This window comes from Limanda limanda, chromosome 16, assembly GCF_963576545.1.
Source record: "Limanda limanda chromosome 16, fLimLim1.1, whole genome shotgun sequence".
Taxonomy (NCBI): domain Eukaryota; kingdom Metazoa; phylum Chordata; class Actinopteri; order Pleuronectiformes; family Pleuronectidae; genus Limanda; species Limanda limanda.
Genome location: NC_083651.1, coordinates 8,431,551 through 8,450,228, shown reverse-complemented (window position 1 = coordinate 8,450,228; position 18,678 = coordinate 8,431,551). Strand labels below are relative to the sequence as shown.

Genomic DNA, 18,678 nt, shown 5'->3' with positions numbered 1-18,678 from the left:
TGTGTGTGTGTGTGTGTGTGTGTGTGTGTGTGTGTGTGTGTGTGTGTGTGTGTGTGTGTGTGTGTGTGTGTGTGTGTGTGGTCCTGTGCTAAAACAAACATGGAGATGACCACCACTGGTGCAAGAGTCTGATGATTTCAGAGAAACAGCAGCAACAGATGTAAACATTCAAACCTAAGGGAGTACCTGTGTGTGTGTGTGAGTGTGTGTGTGTGTGTGTGTGTGTTTGTGTGTGCTTGTGTGTGTGTGTGTGTCAGCAGACATCAGTGGTGAGCTGTACAGGACACTGCGTTACATTGGGAAACCTGTGAAATTTCCATCTGAGAGGGGTGGGAACCTAGAAAAGGAGCGCAGGTTCCCCCTGAGGCAACAGGAGACGACCACATGCTGCTCCACTCCACGCTCTCATCACATCTGCCTGACCTCACACTGCCGGGGCCGCTCGCTGTACACCGTGAGTACACCATACTGTAGGCAACATCATATGTACGTGTATATGTATATGTATATGTACATGTAAATGGTAGAATACATTTGCAAAAATGTGTTTTTTATATAGTGTGTTTTTACCTATCTGTGTACATAGGCATTAATGGTTAGGTTTAGGCAAGGGGTCCTATGGTTAGGGTTAGAGTAGAGGGTCCTTGGTTAAGGATAGGGTTAGGAGTGGGTCCTGGGTTGTGGGGTCATGACTGACTCTCAAATTAGAGTTAAATGTTCCAGAATCATATGCATACATATACATCACACTTTACATATGCATATTTACATACAATTACATATCACATCATAGCATTTTTACTTTTTACTCCTTTACTCCTATATTTTCTGGACTGTATATATTTATCTTCAGTTAATTTACAAAACATTGAGATTCATTCAAAATGTTAAAATGATCCATGTTAATTTTCACAAAGTGATTTAACATTACGCACACACACACACACACACACACACACACACACACACACACACACACACACACACACAAACACACACACACACACACACACACACACACACACACACACATTTCCATGTATATATATATCAATGCAATACATCTACCTTTAGAGTTACTAAATTATACCTCATAACCCATCTGTAATAACCAATCAAATATATTAAACTATTATATTTGTGATATTTATTGGATGGTAAACCATAAGAATGCAATGTAATATTTACTATATTTATAGGTATGTCTGCTTGAATTGATATTATCTATATGTAAATATAATCCCAGATACCTAATCCATTGTGACTCATGTGTGGATATTAATTTACAGCAATAGCACTCCCTCAGATTTTATGAATAGAATCTCCCTGCTGACGACACACTGAGACAAAGCTTTTATTGGGGAATTCATCACTCGTGCGTTTGTGTGTTTGTGTGTGTGTGTGTGTGTGTGTGTGTGAGTGCGTGTGTGTGTTTGTTTGTCAGCTGATCCTGCAATAACAGGCAAGGAAACAGAAGCGGAAGTGAAAATTGGCCTGTTTCCATGGAAAATATGATTTAAGTCTGTGGCAGAGATTTTCTGCAAGGACATATGAGAGTTCCCTAAAGAAACTCAACTAAAACTCAGAACGGAATAGAATCCAATACAACACAGTAGAAATTAAATTTGTGTGATAGAATCTTATGCTCATTAATAGAAAATAAATAGTTATTTTTAATATTCTGTCCACACAGAGGCCCTGACATCTCTTGTTATCTATTAAATTAAGTTGTTTTAATAATAAACAGTACATGGTATAAGTATATAATTATAATAATAATAATAATAATAATAATAATAATGATAATAATAATAAAAATAATAATAATAATAAAAATAATAACAATAATAAACTTCCTTTCTATAGCACTTTTTAGAAACAAAGTTTACAAAAAACTATATAGTATATCATAATTTACCAATAGTATATAATACTAAGTTGAGAATTGTTTTTTGATTAAATGTAATTCTAATTATATTAACATTACATTTTGCTGACCTTTGATGTAAGTGGCCTTTAACCGTTTAATGTGACTCACTATATCCGTAGCTGTTTGTAATCCACTGTGGTTAAATTGAGGGTTTGAGAGTCAGATGACAACTTTCGTGATGTCACAAGTTTTAAGATCTACAAAGAGTCGGAAAAAAGATAAACGTCAAGGAAACTTTTAACTGCTCGAAGTAACAACATCAACAAAATCTCAGATTTGAGTTTTTCTCCACTCTTTGTCCTCTGTGTGATTCCTCTGGATTTTTCTTCTCCTGTGCTTCAATTTTCTAACCCTAACTGTAACCCTAACCCTAACTGTATTGTATTAAAACCCAATTATCTGTTCTCTGACATGTTTCAGTAATCAGACATCACCTCACATTCTTGTGGTTGGGTCTTTTCTTTCAGATTTTTGTGCTCATCATGGTCCTCTGGGTTCTGATGTTTGCTGTGGTTGTCGTTGAATATGTGTGTGGAAAACCTTGGTTACCGCCTCTGACCATGAAAGGTGAGAATACTGTTTAAATAATATAATATTGTATATGATAACTTGTTAACAGTGAAAGTCAGTGTCACATGAGAATGTGAGGGGTCTGTGTCACATTCAGAAAAAAACCTGAACAAATTTAAACTCTGTGATTTTAAATAGAATCTGTCAGTCAGGCTCCATTCACTATATGTTTATGAGATAAGTCTTTGTATTAGAGCCTGATCGATATATTGACTGCAGATAAAATCTGATTTGACCTCTTTTTATCTATTTGTCTCTTACAACCAGCTATTTGTTATTTTTACCTGTTTGAAGCAAATTTGTTTTGCAAGCCATTGTTAGTTTAACTTTCTCTTGGTTTTTGAAAGCAGTTTTCTTTTAGTTTGATAAATAAGACCCCATCTGCTTAATTTTTATTTGTCTACATCCTCTCTGGACCAAGTGTCCAAGATTCCTAAAGGCAAGACACCTTAAAGACAAGTACATAAGAAAGAGTAATGCTGAAACATGTCAGAGCTTGGGTTTGATGTGACCATGCCATGATAATAAAAGTGTTTTTCTCAGGCTTTCCTTACAAATAAAAAAGCAGCAGCCCCTGTCTTTGAGAGGAGGAAGATTCGGAACAAAACTTTTCTTCAAGCTTGAGTTAAAGCTCCATGTCGATTCGTCCTGGTAAAGACAGCAATGGCAATACATCTAATCAGGCTACTGTTGTCATTTCAAAACCAGACCGGTCAATATCTGATATTTTTAGAGTTAACCAATATCAACTTGATGTTTTATCATAACAATCTATTATTCTATCTGCTATAATACATTTTTTTGTTTCCCCTGCAGACGGCTGCTACCTGGTGACTTCAGAGGTGAACATATTCAGGGTGGAGGGTGAGCCTGTCATCGTCTCCTTCCCGGTCTTCAAGAGCGTCCTCAGAGCCCTAAACATCGCCCCCCCAAAAGCAAGGTTCCTCATCACCAAGGACAATGAGACAGGAGGCGTGGCCTATGACAGCGACGGGCGTGTCCAGCAGCGTGAGAAGCAACTTTGGCTCCTCCCAGCTCAGGCTTCAGACTCAGGGGAATATATCTGCACTTACAGGTGAAGACCATTTTCTACTGTACTGACATTTTCGTATGTGCTCTACTCAACAGTATTTGGAAATGCAGCGTAAGCATGCAGTATATGTACGAACGATTTACAGGCCTACGGTCATTTATGTAATTTCTCTGGAAGTTTAACATATAAACTATTTTGAAACTACAGATTTTTTTGAGTATTTAACAAGTTTGTTTACTACTTTTTATAACTGAATTGCTGATACAGTATATTACAGACAGAAATGTAAGTCCAAAATCCCCTTTTTTTGTTCCTGTTAATTTTTTATAAGGCAGTGCCTTTTCTCTTGTCTCAATCCAGAGAGAAGTTATGGTCAGAGTAGACTAAGAACAAATACAATAGCAGAAACATATTAAAGACACTTGACAGACACTTGCAAAGTCCCGAGGTGAAAATGAAATATTTTCTTTCTATACCTAAGTGTCAGAACTAGAATTTTTCTAAATCAGGAGCCACAATTTACACATTTCAAGGCCAGTTATATTTCCAACATCCACAAACAGTTCCTGATTCAGTAATATGAATATTTAAGTATTTTTCTTTCGCTTTGAGCAAAACCACACTTTATTGAATATATTTTCAAAATTGTTTATCGTTCAAGACATTGTGTTCTTCAATAAAACTCTTCACACTACTACCACTAACACGACAGGGGTACTTCAGTGGCCAATCAGATTTCAGCTGGGATCAGTGCCCCCCCTGGCCCCCTGCCCCTGGACCCGCCCCTGCTGCAACTCCTTGATACCTGCAGCTTTAAAATGTTCTCCCCACTTTTGTCCCTCAGGAATGACACCTACTGTATCACTGGGAATATCTCGTTAAAGGTTTTCGAGTCCAGCTCTGTGGATATGGAGAAAGTGTCTTATCAAATCTCAGCCATGGTGGGAGAGAGGCTGACGTTCAGATGCCCGTCCCTGGGTGACTTCAACAGTACAGACAGACTGATAGAGTGGTACAAGGTGAGAGGACAAATACTTATTAACAACAATAAAATAATAATAATAATAATAATAATAATAATAATAATAATAATAATAATAATAATAATAATAATAATAATATTAAAAAATAGTTAAATGAATAGTTGATAAGTAATTGAGATTAAATTGGTTAAATTATTTTTAATTTCAGAAAATGATTGAATCTAAAGGTTTAAACCTGTTTTTTTGGTGGCACCAACACTTTGTCCAGTCAAGCCAATTTGATAATTCAGTCCATAACCATGCATTTTGTTCAGTGAGTCTTTTAAAGTATGTTCAGTGATTGTAAATGTAGAATATTTGGACTGGTTCAAAAAGGACTGGGCAATATGACCCAAAATTATATCACATTAAAAAATGTATTGTCAGTCGATATTAATTAAATTAAATAATTAGATAAATAACAGTAAAACATACCATAGACTTAAAATGATGCCTGTAGCCGGACACTAAGATGAGAGGAGTTATTTCTGGTATCTGCCAATCAAGGCCTACAGAGGTCATATATAAGTTATTAAACTGTCTATGTGTTTGTTAACACAAACTTCATCTACCAGTGGAGCACACCAAACATCTTCATATCTTATAATTTCAAAAAGACAGTTGCTTCAAATGGCCCAAGAAACTTTTTCACTACTGGTGCCTTGCTCTTTCCCTGTGAGTAACGAGTCCTGTGACCTGTGATTTTCCAACAGGAGAACAGCTCCACTGCTTTTCAGTCAGGCAGAGCGGGCTCCCTCCGCCGGGACAGTGCTAACCTGAGGATCCCTGCAGTGAGCTGCTCGCATGCAGGCGTGTACACCTGTCAGCTCCGAGTGCTCATCGACCAGCAGCAGTACAAAGTCAGCAGGGTCATCCTGCTCAGCGTGGAAGGTAGGGGATGTCACAACATTCACCACTTGTCTAAAACATTTCTACTGCAGATTAGAAATACACGTATGAATGAGCATTGGCATTATTGAACAATATGCATTATTAAGTGTAGCTGTGCATATTTGCATGCAGCTCTTTATGAAGGCCGGCGCTGCTGCAGACAAAAAAATGTTGCAGCCACATGTTCTGCAGATTAGTGCCCAATCATAATTTCTAACTGTGTACTTGCATTTACAAAAAGAAAGTTAATTGCTCCTATATATATATATAAATATATATATACACATTTATGAATGATGCCAGTTTACCTTTTCAAACAACAGCATACATAAGGTGAGATAAAATAATCCTTTATTTTTGCTGTGTTACAGGATTAAAAACACAGAAAACACAGATAATTTAGTTAATGTTGTAAATAAAGAAAAATACAATATAGACATGAGGAGATATACAAAGTATTAAAGACAATATATACAATGTGAGCAGAATATATACAGTGTAAAACAAGATTCCTCATATAACATATGGAAATTTGTAACTTTTTGTAGCGAAAAGAAAATAAGTTGCACAGATCAATAAACCTGAGAGAGATATATTAGTGTATTTAGTAGCATGCTCTGTCCTCTAGTGGCCTAAAGGGTGCAACACACTAACGTACCACACAACTCAAACTCACACTAGATCCAATGACTCTACAAGCACAGCATCATTTATTATCATGAATAATTCTGAATTTGTTTGTCTGTGGGATTTTGTGTGTGCCAGGTTCAGAACCACAGATCAGTACCACTGCACCTTACGTCTCTGTGACCTCTGACCCTGAGAGAAACAGCAGCAGCTACATCACTGATCAATGTGAGTTTTAATGAGCTTTTATTTTGGTGGGGAACAATAAAATCAATGCTACTGCTCCCAGATTATTGATGTTCTCTCTTTTAACTTCCATCCTGATATTTGAATGTGTCTTTATGTTTTAGCTTCACCACCTGTGATTGTTTCGCCGTTGAACGGGAGTATCTTTGAAAGTCCACATGGTGAGAAATGTTTTATGGTCAAAATGCATTAAATCAGATTCAACAAAGTCTTACATATCAACTCACACCTCTGACCTCCTTCAGGTTCAGGACTGGAGCTGTACTGCAAAGTGCTCACCAGATGTCACCAGGCAGAATCCACTGAGGTCAAATGGCTCGTCAATGGCCAATCAGTGGAGTCATCGTACCTGGATGGGCGGGCGCTGCAGGGGGGAAGAAGGTCAGTGTTGGGTTGTGTTTACTGCTTTTGAATATTGACTTGCATGGTGCTGCTGCAGCCATGATACAAAATATTATTTTGTATTCTTTGCATGAATTATGGGTCAACTAATTTGTGCCCCGAACAACACAATACACATGTTTGTTATTTAACTAAGTTTGATTTGATTTACTAATATTCCCAGAATAAATACCAATACCAAAAATACAATATTAACACAAATAGTCAAACACTCTTCGAACTGACATTAAATGTACACTTGCTGTATTAAGGAAACAATATGTTGTTTTTTGTTTGTTTGTGTGCAAACAAACAAAAAACTTATTTTTTTTTAGAAGTGATGGGTTTTTCTAACATATTATATATACATATATATATATATATATATATATTCTCTTTCCTGTCTCAATGTCTCCAGGGTAACCAAGGTGACAGAAGGCTGCCAGATTGAGTTGAGGCTCGCTGTCGTGGCGGTAACAGAAGAAGATGTCGGGACAGAGCTGAAGTGTGTCACTCAGAACCAAGCAGGAAGACAGGAAGTAGTGGCCCAGCTTCATCTGGAGGGTAAGTTGTGTACTGTACTTTTCTGTACTGTATATATATATATATATATATATATATATATATATACTCTGCTGTATATCATTTACCTTCGTCTCCTCCTTTGCAGACTCCACATTCACGTGGCTGGTGGTCGCTGCAGTGGCTGTGTCCTGCTTCCTCTGTGTGGTTTCTGTTTTCCTTTACGTCCTCTTCAAACCCAAAAGGAAAAGGAAACTGGATTACTTTCTGGCTCGACAGGACAGCACCTTCTAACTCCACAAACATCTCTTTGTATGCTACATAGACTAAGTCTGTTATGCATTTGGTGCATGTGATGTTATGCATTTTTTTTACCAACTCTCTTTCTTACAGGGATTTAATGTTTTTTAATCAGAAGCTTTATTCAGTGACTGCTAGCTGTCCCCCATTTCTCCATCATCCTCTGCACAAGGACTTAGAGCCACTTTATGTTCTTGTGTGGCAGGTACATGCATTTGGTTGCTGGTGCAAGTTTTCTGTCATGCATCTATCTTGTTGGTGCGATAGAAAAATCTTGGTGGAATGAAAACAGAATAATAGGCAGATATTATCTGTGAGGGCTGCAACATCTGCATGTACATGTAAACAACACAGAAGCTGAAGTTACTTAATTTTTTAATTTGTGATTTTAACACTCCGACAGGAATACACATTCAGGGCAACTTTGTTGGACACTCTCAGACTGTAAATAAAGATAGACAATGTGTCTCTACTTTGTGTGTGTTGTGTTTTCTCTTCCTCACACTCTACAAAAATGAAGCCAACATATCCTGAACAGGGACACTGCCATCTCACAGTGGTGATAGAGTGGAGCTGCAGCACAGACGTCGTGCTGATATACTAATATCATTTATAATATCTGATATCATGCCACGTTTCTATAACATCTAACAACTTATTAAAATAGAACTTATGAGAAACACAAGCACAACATAAACATACATCAGTGTGATAAAAACTACTTAAAATGACTGAAACCTTGCTTCTGTATCTTTTTTATCAAAAGCATACAATATCTCTATATAATACATGAAACAGTTTAAGGAATTAAATGCTCAGGTAAATAACTGCAACAACAGTTAAAAATCAACACATATTTACTAAAAGGTCAAAATGTCAATACAACAGCAGAAAAACCCTATAAAAATAATTTATCATTAGAAAAAATACTGTATATTAATATTATATTTATCTCACCAAAACAAATGTTCATCTTAGCAGGTGAAAAAGGACAAAGCACAGGAAACAATTTCTTGACTATAAAATAATAATAATTTGATGTATTCAAAACACATTGAAAATATAAAAGTATTTTCTTACAACTTCTCACCCTTTTTCTTTAGAATAATAACATTGTACAGAACTATATACTCTGTGTTTAAACACATCATATTGGTTTAATACTTGAACAATACGGAATGGATGTGAATGTGTAGCCTCTATCAGATGCTGCCCCTAGGACATTCACAACTTTTCACAATAAAAGTTCACAACAAAACAGTAAAGGACTCAGACCACCTGAGTTAAGTGGGCAACTTCAAGTTTTTAGGAGAGAGCAGAGAATATCACAACATTCCCCAGAAAAAGCAATATAAACACAAACATCAGCACGTAGATGAGTCTCCTAAAATAAAAAGTGAGCAGTGAGATCCTGTAAAAACGCCAGACAGCTCTTCTTTATCTCAAATAAGAGCAGACTGTGGACACCTCTTGGCAGGTATGGCCGGCATCAGGTATCGAACTCTCTTCCAGAAGCGGGATTTACGCGCAGCAGCAACCCGCGAAACCTCTGGCCACCTGATGGGGGCGCTTTTTCGAATCAAATGCTGCAGGCCAATGGGGAGGTGTGTGTATCCCTGTGGCCCAGTGTCTCCCAGCTGGATCAGAATCACAGTCATCTCCCTCTGCACCAGAGCATGGTGGAGCCCAACCTGGAAAATCACAGATGGCCTTTATTTAATCTGTCTATAGTTACAGGGTGATAAAAGTTCAGATAGAGAAATCAAAAAGATGTTTGGCTAAGTAATATAAAAGACAAGAAGTTTCTTTAGTCTTAATTTTCAAAAAATACCATTTCACCAGCTTATGTCAAGTTATAAAACTGTTCTTTAATGATTCAAAATTGATTGATTTTAAAATTACAAATTATAATATTTATGTTTTTTATTTAATAATCATCTCCAGATAATTGTAAATACTATTTTCAAACAATATTTGCTCTTGGTCACATCTTTGAGCAAATATCAGACAAAAGACCCTCAAACCTCAGTGAATCCACTTCATCGGAAACAATGAAAAGAAACATAAATAAACCGAAAAGCAAACATAGCATATCCTAATATATAACAAATAGGAAAAATCATATATCATTATTGTCCTAATGGTTTTACTCTGCCTCGTATACCTGCCAGTCAAACCCTCCTATCACTGAATCACGGAGCGAGTCGGGATGTTGTTCAGTCATTTCAGAGCCTGATTCTGAACCTGGGGTGAGGATCACCATCAGTCTCCTGCTCTGCTTCATGTTGTTCTCCACCAGCTCCATGTGGTCTAAGACGTCACAAAAACGATGTAATGTCATGCAGAGATATGAAAAATGTTTCCTTAAGCTAATACCACAAAAAAATAAAAAATAAACACAATGTCATACAATTTTTTAAAGACAACCTCGTTTCAAATTTAGCTTTAGGTTTTTAGGAGCTCCTGGACCACCTCAATGAGTCCCATAGGAGAAGTTCTGACCCAAAAGGGTGAAAGGGTGAAAGAGTCTTGACCCAAATCTCTGTCTCCTGTGAAAAGCTCCCAATCATTCCATTTATCAATCAATCAAATCAAATCAAATCAAATATACTTTATTGTCCCCAAAGAGAATATTTTTCATGGGCCAATGTGCTACAACAGCTGCAGAATAATACATTGTACAACAAACAAATAGGAACTGTCGACAAGGACATATCATGTAAGACCCAAAATAACAATGCAGAATAAAAGTGAGTTAAATATTGCACCTGCCTTAAAATCACTTAAAAACATACAACTCTAAAAGTTAAAAGATCAAAAAAACTAAAACTGGGAATAAAACCTAAAAAACAGAGTGTTAAAATGTGCCTGACAGTGCAAAGGTTTTTTTTTAGTTAAGCACATTTCAATCATTTCAATTTACACTGTTCAAAGCAAAAAGAGAAGAGAGGAAGACATGTGAAGAGAGAAGAGGGAGAAACTGATACTATTCTTGACTTTAAATTACTTTATTATTACTATGGCATCTCTTGAATGGGCCAATAACTGTGTATCCTCATATGGTGTTTAGAAGTTGAGATTGTGTTGGATCAAAAGAAAATGGCATTGGAGGTTCTTGGAAAAGTTTTCCACTCTCAGCCAAGAAGCTTCCTCATTTCTCACAGACTAGTGGGAGGATCCAAGGACGGAAGTCAAATATCTGACTTACAACCAAGTTCAGAAACCAGCATTTCAACTTTGCCTGGATTGCCTGTGAATCCTCTGATGGCCTCTTTCTAGTGGTTTTATCCATGATTTACCACAGATTCTAACAAATTTCATATATTTGTGCCTATACATCTAAAACTAAAACACAAACAAAAAAAAAGAAATATAATTCATACCTTCTCCAGGTATGTCATCCCTCCCTTGGATGAAGAGTCGATATCCACACTTCTCCTCCAGGACGGAGGGTAGAACCTGTGTGATGAACTGACAGAGTGTGTTCTCAGTGACCTTGTCCATCTTCTGCATCTGGTAGACCACGTAAGCGTCGTACATCCTCGCATCTGTTAAATGCAAGGAAATTCACGGAAAAGTCGTTTTTTTTGGCTCACAATTTTTCATTTTTTCCAGTTTTGTCTCATTTAATTTCTTCTGAGATCATGCAGCTCTACCACACATCTGGAGTTAATCAATATTATGTGACTTATGTGACTTACAAAATTACATAAGTTCTTAATAGAAAATTAGAGAATGCTTAAAACACCATCTTAAAAATACTTGGACCTGACGGCAGATGTGTGAAGTAATGGGTTCCTGCAACAAAATCTATGATTAAATAGAAAAATCCCCTTCTAACCTTTCTTGTGACTCCTCAGATGGAAGCAGGGTCTGAACAAGAGTGCAAGGTCGACAGCAAAGCACTTCACCAGCACAGCGGCAAACACACACACCAGCAACACACACACGGCTCTAATGACCAACGAAGTTATTGACGCTGGAAAACAAACACAAGTCCAATAAAGTCAGTTAAATACGTAAAACTGCATGATGAGTATAGTCAAGGATTAAAATCACTCATTATTTCCATCAGCCAATAATAAATTCTTATGATTGGGCGACAGACTGACCTTTCCGCTTCAGTGTTAAAGTGGTTGAATTTCCTTCGTAATAACCTAGGCCGGTGCATGTGAATTCAGCCCGAAAATCCTTTGCCGACACTTTTTTAATGGTCAGGATCGCAGTGGTGATGGTGGTCTTTGAAGGCATCTCCATGATTCTGACAGAGGACACAGAGTTTGGCTCATTAAAGATGAGGAAACAACAGAGTGAAGTGGTTCAGGGCAGAGATTTACACAAAATTTTATTCAAGGATCAATATTTTTTTTTCTTTGTGGTCAGAACTTGAAACTTTCTGTTCGGGCTTTGAAATAACGTTTCAGACTTTAGCCTTGTTGTTTCCTCAGGATTTTAATTAAACATTTTTTGTTCTGTTTATATTATTTTTTTGTTCATGTATTACTTTAAATGTTCTGTGTGTAAGATTTAGTGAAATCTAGTGGTGGAGTTGCATGTTGTAGCTGAATACCCCTCACCCCATCTTCCCCTTCCAGACATGAAACAGAAACTGTGGAAACCTCTAAAGCAGTGGTCCCCAACCCCCGGGCCGTGGCCCCATACCGGGCCGTGGGTCATTTGGTACCGGGCCGCACAGAAAGAATAAACAACTTACATTATTTCCGTTTTTTTTATTATCTGATTCTGAACGGTGTTTTATTTTGAAAAATGACCGGATCCTCTCCGTTATGACTCATGCTTTACGCCATGAGTCACAAGACTCTTGTCTCGGTCACGTAACTTTTTCGCTAAACACAGACCCACACAGTATTTGTCGGACCCATTTGTCAACAAACCAGGTGAATCCAGCATGTCTGTGCAAGAAGAAGATCAGCTGCTGGAGATCGCAAACGACGGCGGCCTTGAAAGTATGTTCGAGAAAACAACTCTGCCGGTGTTGTGGATTAAGGTCACGGCACAATACCCTGAGATCGCCACAACAGCACTAAAACCTCTGTTGCCATTTCCGACATCATATCTGTAGTGGCATCGGTGGATTTTTTTTTAATTAACAAATAATTTTTTTATTTTAAATAACAAAAAAAACCTCTCCAAAGCGCACAAAAAGGCAGCGTGTGCGTGATGGAGCTTTGGTATCCGTTCGTCTCCGTCTTGCTAGTTACTTACCACGCGATAATTAATTTGAGGCCGCGTATTAACAATTCGTTAATTTCGTTAAATAAAAAAAAATCTACCCATGTCACCAGAGGCCGTACCAGAGGGCCTCCGTAGTGAGGTTCCGTAGCCACACCTTAAAGGCCGGTCCGTGAAAATATTGTCTGACATCCAACCGGTCCGTGGCGCAAAAAAGGTTGGTGCACTGCTCTAACGTATTTAAATATAAAGGGCCACTTCTAGGGTAGAGAAAACAACAATTCGTACAATTTAGGTGAAACGCTAGTGTTAACATCATTATGATTAATTTATATTCTATTTCTGCCAATAGATCCACTTCACCTAAATCCTACATCTAAACCTGACAAATGCAATATTTCGTCCCCGAAAAAACAGGAGGATCCTCCCCTGCCCAACCTATCCCAGGATTCACAGTGACAAAAAAAAAGTGGCATTTCAACTTTCTTGTCGTGTATAAGTTCAGAACTAAGTGTGAGATGAGCTGGTTACTCCAATTACAAAAAACCAGACCCTCTCATTTCAGTTCAGCCTTAATGGTCTGCATGGCCCATGAATGGGGCGGCCTATTGCTCTACTTCCTGTCTTTGTCCCCATTTTGTATTACCTGTGTTATACCTCAATTCAAAATACATGGATTGCACAATTCTGGTTTGCACTACTCTCGTCCTAGAAATCGTTTGCCTTATGACTGCATACTATGTCGTATTAAGTACTATATTTTGAGTACTTATTATGTTGCATACTTATATGTACTCGTAAAATCTGTATGTACTTATATGTTTACAATGGGGATCAGAGAGAAACGGCATTTCAATCCCTGTCCTGTACATATGGCAGAATTGTAATAAACAAAGTTGACTTTTTACTTTGACAAAAGCATCTTTTCTGAATTGTTTCCTCTGTATAATAAAAGTTCTCCTATCTGTGAAGACATGTCAGCTGGTGTATTTTGTTCAGGCTCTATATTTGTAACACTGTATAAATGATAAGTTAGATGTTTAGTGAGACAGTTAACTGACACTCTAACATATTATATTAAATTGTAAGATATTTTAATCAGGCTTACTGTTTGATGGTTTGATTGTATCCGGCCATCTGGTTGACCTCTTTTCCATTAACATTCCAGATAGCTGTACAATCATCATTGACATTCCTTCCACACAAAATTGTGCAGTTCAACTTGAGCTCCAAGCCTGGGAGAAAGAAAAAAAACAAATTTGATACATTTATTACCATTGGTAATTATGCAACAATTTTTCCATTATTCAACAATTCAATTCTATCCACTCACAAGCTTCTCACACAAAGGCAATACTAATATGTTAATAATCAATAACATAAAGGTCAGATATAGATGGTCATTCAGGGAACTTTTCCTACCTTCATCTGCAAACTGCTCCTTGTCTAGAGGAGAGAGGATTTTTACATCGTAAGTCCCTGGATCTGTAAGCAAAAAAAAAAAACAATTTTTTTCACAAAAACTCGAAAATGTATGTGACTCAAGCATGTATTTACACAGCGGATGTACAATGCACAATAGATCAGAAACAGACCAGAAATGCTCTCTCACCTTCAACTAATAGCCTCCGTGAGCCTGACGTGTTGTACGCCATGTCATTGTGACTCCAGGTACAAATGCAAGTATAGATGCCCTCATCTTGTTTGCTGGCATTTTTTTTCACCCGCATATTGTCTTTATGGTGACCTTGAAGCAGACTGTAGTCCTGCAGCAGACAGTGGGAATAAAGACCCACTTGAAAAATATGAAAAAGAATTTGGAAAAAACAGCAGAAGAACTTAGAGGTGTCACTGTAAACACACCTTGTACCAGGTGTAGTTTCCTTCAAACTTGATACATGTTTCTTTGACAGGACGAGGACAGCGGACATTCTGGTACTGGTAGGAGTTCTTGAGTTCTCCGTACAGGAGTTCAGTGTTCTCTCGTTCACTCGCTTCAAAGACCTTAACTTCTACATTGTAGTTGTTGCACTGTCCGTTTGGGCCTATATGCCTGGAAGAGGAGCAACCCAGATGGTAAAAGGATTCCGGTCACATGCTTTTATTCATTTTTGCTTAATATACACCAGTATGTCAAAGTTTGTTCCCCTCTCAGATAACGGTTTCCTCCTGGTAAAATACAAAGGATGGTGTTTGGACTTGTGTTAGGTCATAGTAAAGAACAGTAGTAAAAACAAGTGTGGTGTAAGGCTGAAGGATCTGGTGAGGCATTTGAGTTTTAACCAGGAGCGTTTTACTGGGATTGGTCAGTGGAGAGAGTGTCTTCATGAGTTACCTAAAGATCAGAACCTGACATGAATTTGAAGTTGTGTTCAATGCTACAAGTAAGTAAAAGCCTCTATAGCTGCTTTCAGACATGGTCTATTCTCCAGAAGATCTCCGGACATTCTCCAGAGGGACTGTATGTGTGAGCACAAATCTCTGAGTGAGAGGTTCTGGTCTTTCTACTGACTTTCTCCTGCCACCCTTCCAGTAAGAGGTCAGCAGAATGTCAGAGGGAGCCGATATGAGAACACAGCAGGAGTGTGTTGATCTTGCTTCTAACACATGACAGTCGCAAAAAACTAAAACTAAAAGAAAAGAGCCATACAAATAGATGACACAGACGAAAGGTGTCAAGATAACTTTTTTGTTGTGAGCGAAGAATCTCTAGCTCCGTTGTTCTTTTCTAAGAGAAGGTCGACGCAAATCATCCAGAGTTTTTGTCTGAAAATGGCATAACATCAATTTCTAAAGTTGTCACAGTGCAGGTCTTTTCTTACCGGGCAGTGTAGAGGCCAGAGTCCCCGGGGACAACATTTAAGAAGAATATCGCTCCACCATGGAGATGTATCCTCTCTTTCTCGTCATACGAGATATATTCAATCCTGGAGTTGTTTTTGTACCATTTTAACTCTTGGTTTGATAAGGTTCTCTCAGCTGGAGCTTCATGGACAAAATATGACGCTTCTCCTTCAAGCAGGTTTAATGTATCATCATTGTCCTCACACTGGAGCTTTGCTGTATCTGACCCAGAAGAAAAAAGATGATAGATTTATTGATAATGATGGAAATGAATAATCCAAAAAGACTTCATAAAAACCAAGCGCAATAGGTGTTTAAACAGTGATAATTTGGGTCAAATCCATACATAATGCCAGTTCCTCATCATCATCATAATGAAAACACTACCTGAACATTCAAACGTTGACATCACCACAAAGATGAGGACGAGAAGTCTGGATGCATCCATTATCTAAAAGAATAAATCAAAAGTTAAGGTTTTGCATTGGGTTTGGTAATTGACGAAGAACATGTTTCATACTGCAGATACATAGGTGACTTAATAATCAGTTTTATGCGCTGTCTGCAGGAACCTATGCGGCCATCTTTGCTTCCTGAAGCTACCTGCCCCACAGAATGATAAAATCAGTTTCACAATAAGTCTCAGAAACTACACAGAAAATACTAGAATCAAATTATGCATGAAATGGCCTCATGCTGCCCTTTTGTATGACCATTTAAATTGTATTTTCACGTCAGCTTTTGCTTCTTTTTTTGTGTCATTACTTAAAATTAGACATTGGCAGATAGCAGGAGACCTGATGGTTAGAATGCACACCGGATGCACAAGCCCTGAGCAACAAGTCGCTGCTTCAACTCACAGCTAACCAGCATTTCCCATCTCTCTCCCATACATTTCCTGTCTCTTTCCACTCTCGCTATGAAACATATTGCCTTAAATTCTGTCTGGAGCATTGAAAAGGACAAATCAGATCAATCATCTCCTGTGGAATGTCTTAATTTTTCAATGGAGATGATCAGCAGCGCTAATATTTGGCATCTATGGCTTTTAAGTTCAGGGGTTGGTAAAACGAAGCAACTTCAATACACCCAGGATATCTTTTCGTTATCCTGCTTCACTTAACCCAACATCAGACGCAAGGCAGAGTCGATAGCATAGCAAAGGCTCCTGGTTTCTTCACTTGTGAGCTTAAACTGAGCTTAATGAAGAAAAGATTGGGGAGTGGACATAATGCAGGAGAACCACACCTGTGACAAACATATGAATATTATTAAACAAAATAAAAAAAAGTAAAGTAAATCCTCAAATCCAGAATCCTGAAATGTGTCAAACCAAAAAAAGAAGCATTTAGATTAACACAAATAACCTATACAGCAGCTTAAGACTATAAAAGAAACCATTTATTTTTGAACAAGCAGAGTTCATTCAGCTCAGCCCTGTGCCACCAAAGTGAATATCTGGGGGTTGAGGCCATCAGCGTAGCATCCCGTGGCGATCAGTTGGCAGCGCTGCTATCTTTCCACAGATGAACCCACACTTAGAATGTAATTTCGTTTTTAACCAGCAAAATGTCAAAAAAAAGAAGAAAAGCGCTTATCAGATCACCACTGCAGAAAAACAAGTTTGAAATTAGTCAGTTACCAAGGACAGGCCTGAGGTTATGCAAGTTCGTGGCGGAAAAAGTTGCGTTCAAACATGTTATCTGCACAGGAGGTAATGGATCTTATCTTTTATACAGCACGTTGCTCACCTCAGCACACTGATGCTTAACAAATTTCCTCTGAGACGGCAAACAGCAGTCGTCAATCTCTGAAGATGTGTTTGCTCTTTTCAACTATAGCAAAGAATAAACCAGGTGATTTCCCAGGTATAAAAGGGATGAAAATACAGTTTTAGGTTTTTTACAGAAACACTGGTGACAATTAGTGAAATACAGTAGGTGTTGATAAGTGGTTTCCTTACACATCAACCACTCACATGGTGTGATAGTCTATAATTTAATGAGAGAAGTATTGCACTTCTGGCTCTAAGGTAGTCAGGTTAAATGCAGAGGGTTTATCGGAGCATCTACACTTCACAGAATGGCCGTTTTATGAGAGTAATATGTGGTGTATTTTAGCTGATAACTCTTTTGAACATGGTCATAAACCACGATGACATGTTACCATCTTCAGTGTTGATTCTCAAACTCTCACACTCGTTAAACACTATCCCAGATGGTATGGAATGTATGCGTTAGCTCTCTCCCCCTTAGAATACTTTTCGACCTGTACAATGAAGACGCCTTACACTACAAGATGCTAAACATGCCCTTATTTAGGCTGAAGACCCTGTTGTGTGATGTAATGTTATCTCTAGGTTTGGGGTCCCACCTCCAACCTATAAAACATCTTGCCCGGCAGGGGCAAGTCGGACTTCACCATTTGGCTGTGTGATGTCTCCGAGTCTCTAGAGCTCGTCCTGACCTGTACTACTTTGTTTAATAAACATCATTTTACTTGTAAGTACTGGGTCCGCGGTCCTTCCCTTCATCATCAACTTCTACAACAACACGGCGACCTCTCGGCCGACCAGAATATACGTCAGAAGTTTGTGGGATGTAAATGAGAATCAGCGATCTTTAAAAGGGTATAAATCTCAGTCGGGCTACGGAGTTGGATCATTCTCAGAAAGATTGTCAAAATAAGCAGTTTGACATCACACGCCATCATTTCAACCACTCTCTGTATAAAAATACACATAAACACTACTTAGAGGTTACAAAATAAACCAAATACCAAGCCAATTTCACACAGTCACAGGGCTGTTATGGCATCAAGCAATACCTCAATCATCACATTGACCATGAAGCAAATATTTATAGCAGATTCAGCTGCAAAACAGAGGTATTAATCCTCACTCTTCTAAATGATCTAAAATATGTTGAGGATAATTTCATCCTTACAGTTGTAAATTACCGAAGCTTTTTGTTACTCAGGTACCTCGTGAATTGGCACTAAACACACGTTAAATAAAAAATGACACAGTAAAGAAATAATCCTGCAACACTATATGAAACATTTGCTTACCTCATAAAGTGCTGGAAGCTCGGGGGGATTCAGCCACTCTCCGTCTGTGT

General features: G+C 38.0%; 2 protein-coding genes across 2 annotated transcripts; one reads left to right on the top strand and one right to left on the bottom strand.

Annotated features, from left to right (window-relative positions):
- Positions 1 to 385: 385 nt before the first annotated feature.
- Positions 386 to 7,994, top strand: LOC133021891 (interleukin-1 receptor type 2). Its single transcript, XM_061088896.1, has 10 exons — positions 386 to 454; positions 2,398 to 2,497; positions 3,317 to 3,575; positions 4,378 to 4,552; positions 5,269 to 5,446; positions 6,212 to 6,301; positions 6,424 to 6,480; positions 6,565 to 6,700; positions 7,119 to 7,264; positions 7,371 to 7,994. The coding sequence occupies exons 2-10, from the start codon at positions 2,413 to 2,415 to the stop codon at positions 7,514 to 7,516; spliced, it is 1,272 nt and encodes a 423-aa protein (XP_060944879.1). The 5' UTR covers positions 386 to 454; positions 2,398 to 2,412; the 3' UTR covers positions 7,517 to 7,994.
- A 970-nt stretch (positions 7,995 to 8,964) lies between these two features.
- On the bottom strand, positions 8,965 to 16,007 carry il1rl1 (interleukin 1 receptor-like 1). The gene is made up of 11 exons (XM_061089265.1): positions 15,947 to 16,007; positions 15,538 to 15,781; positions 14,579 to 14,768; positions 14,328 to 14,481; positions 14,138 to 14,200; positions 13,824 to 13,950; positions 11,635 to 11,783; positions 11,364 to 11,501; positions 10,906 to 11,070; positions 9,687 to 9,832; positions 8,965 to 9,213 (listed from the first exon to the last, which is right to left on the bottom strand). The coding sequence occupies exons 1-11, from the start codon at positions 16,005 to 16,007 to the stop codon at positions 8,965 to 8,967; spliced, it is 1,686 nt and encodes a 561-aa protein (XP_060945248.1).
- Positions 16,008 to 18,678: the final 2,671 nt, after the last annotated feature.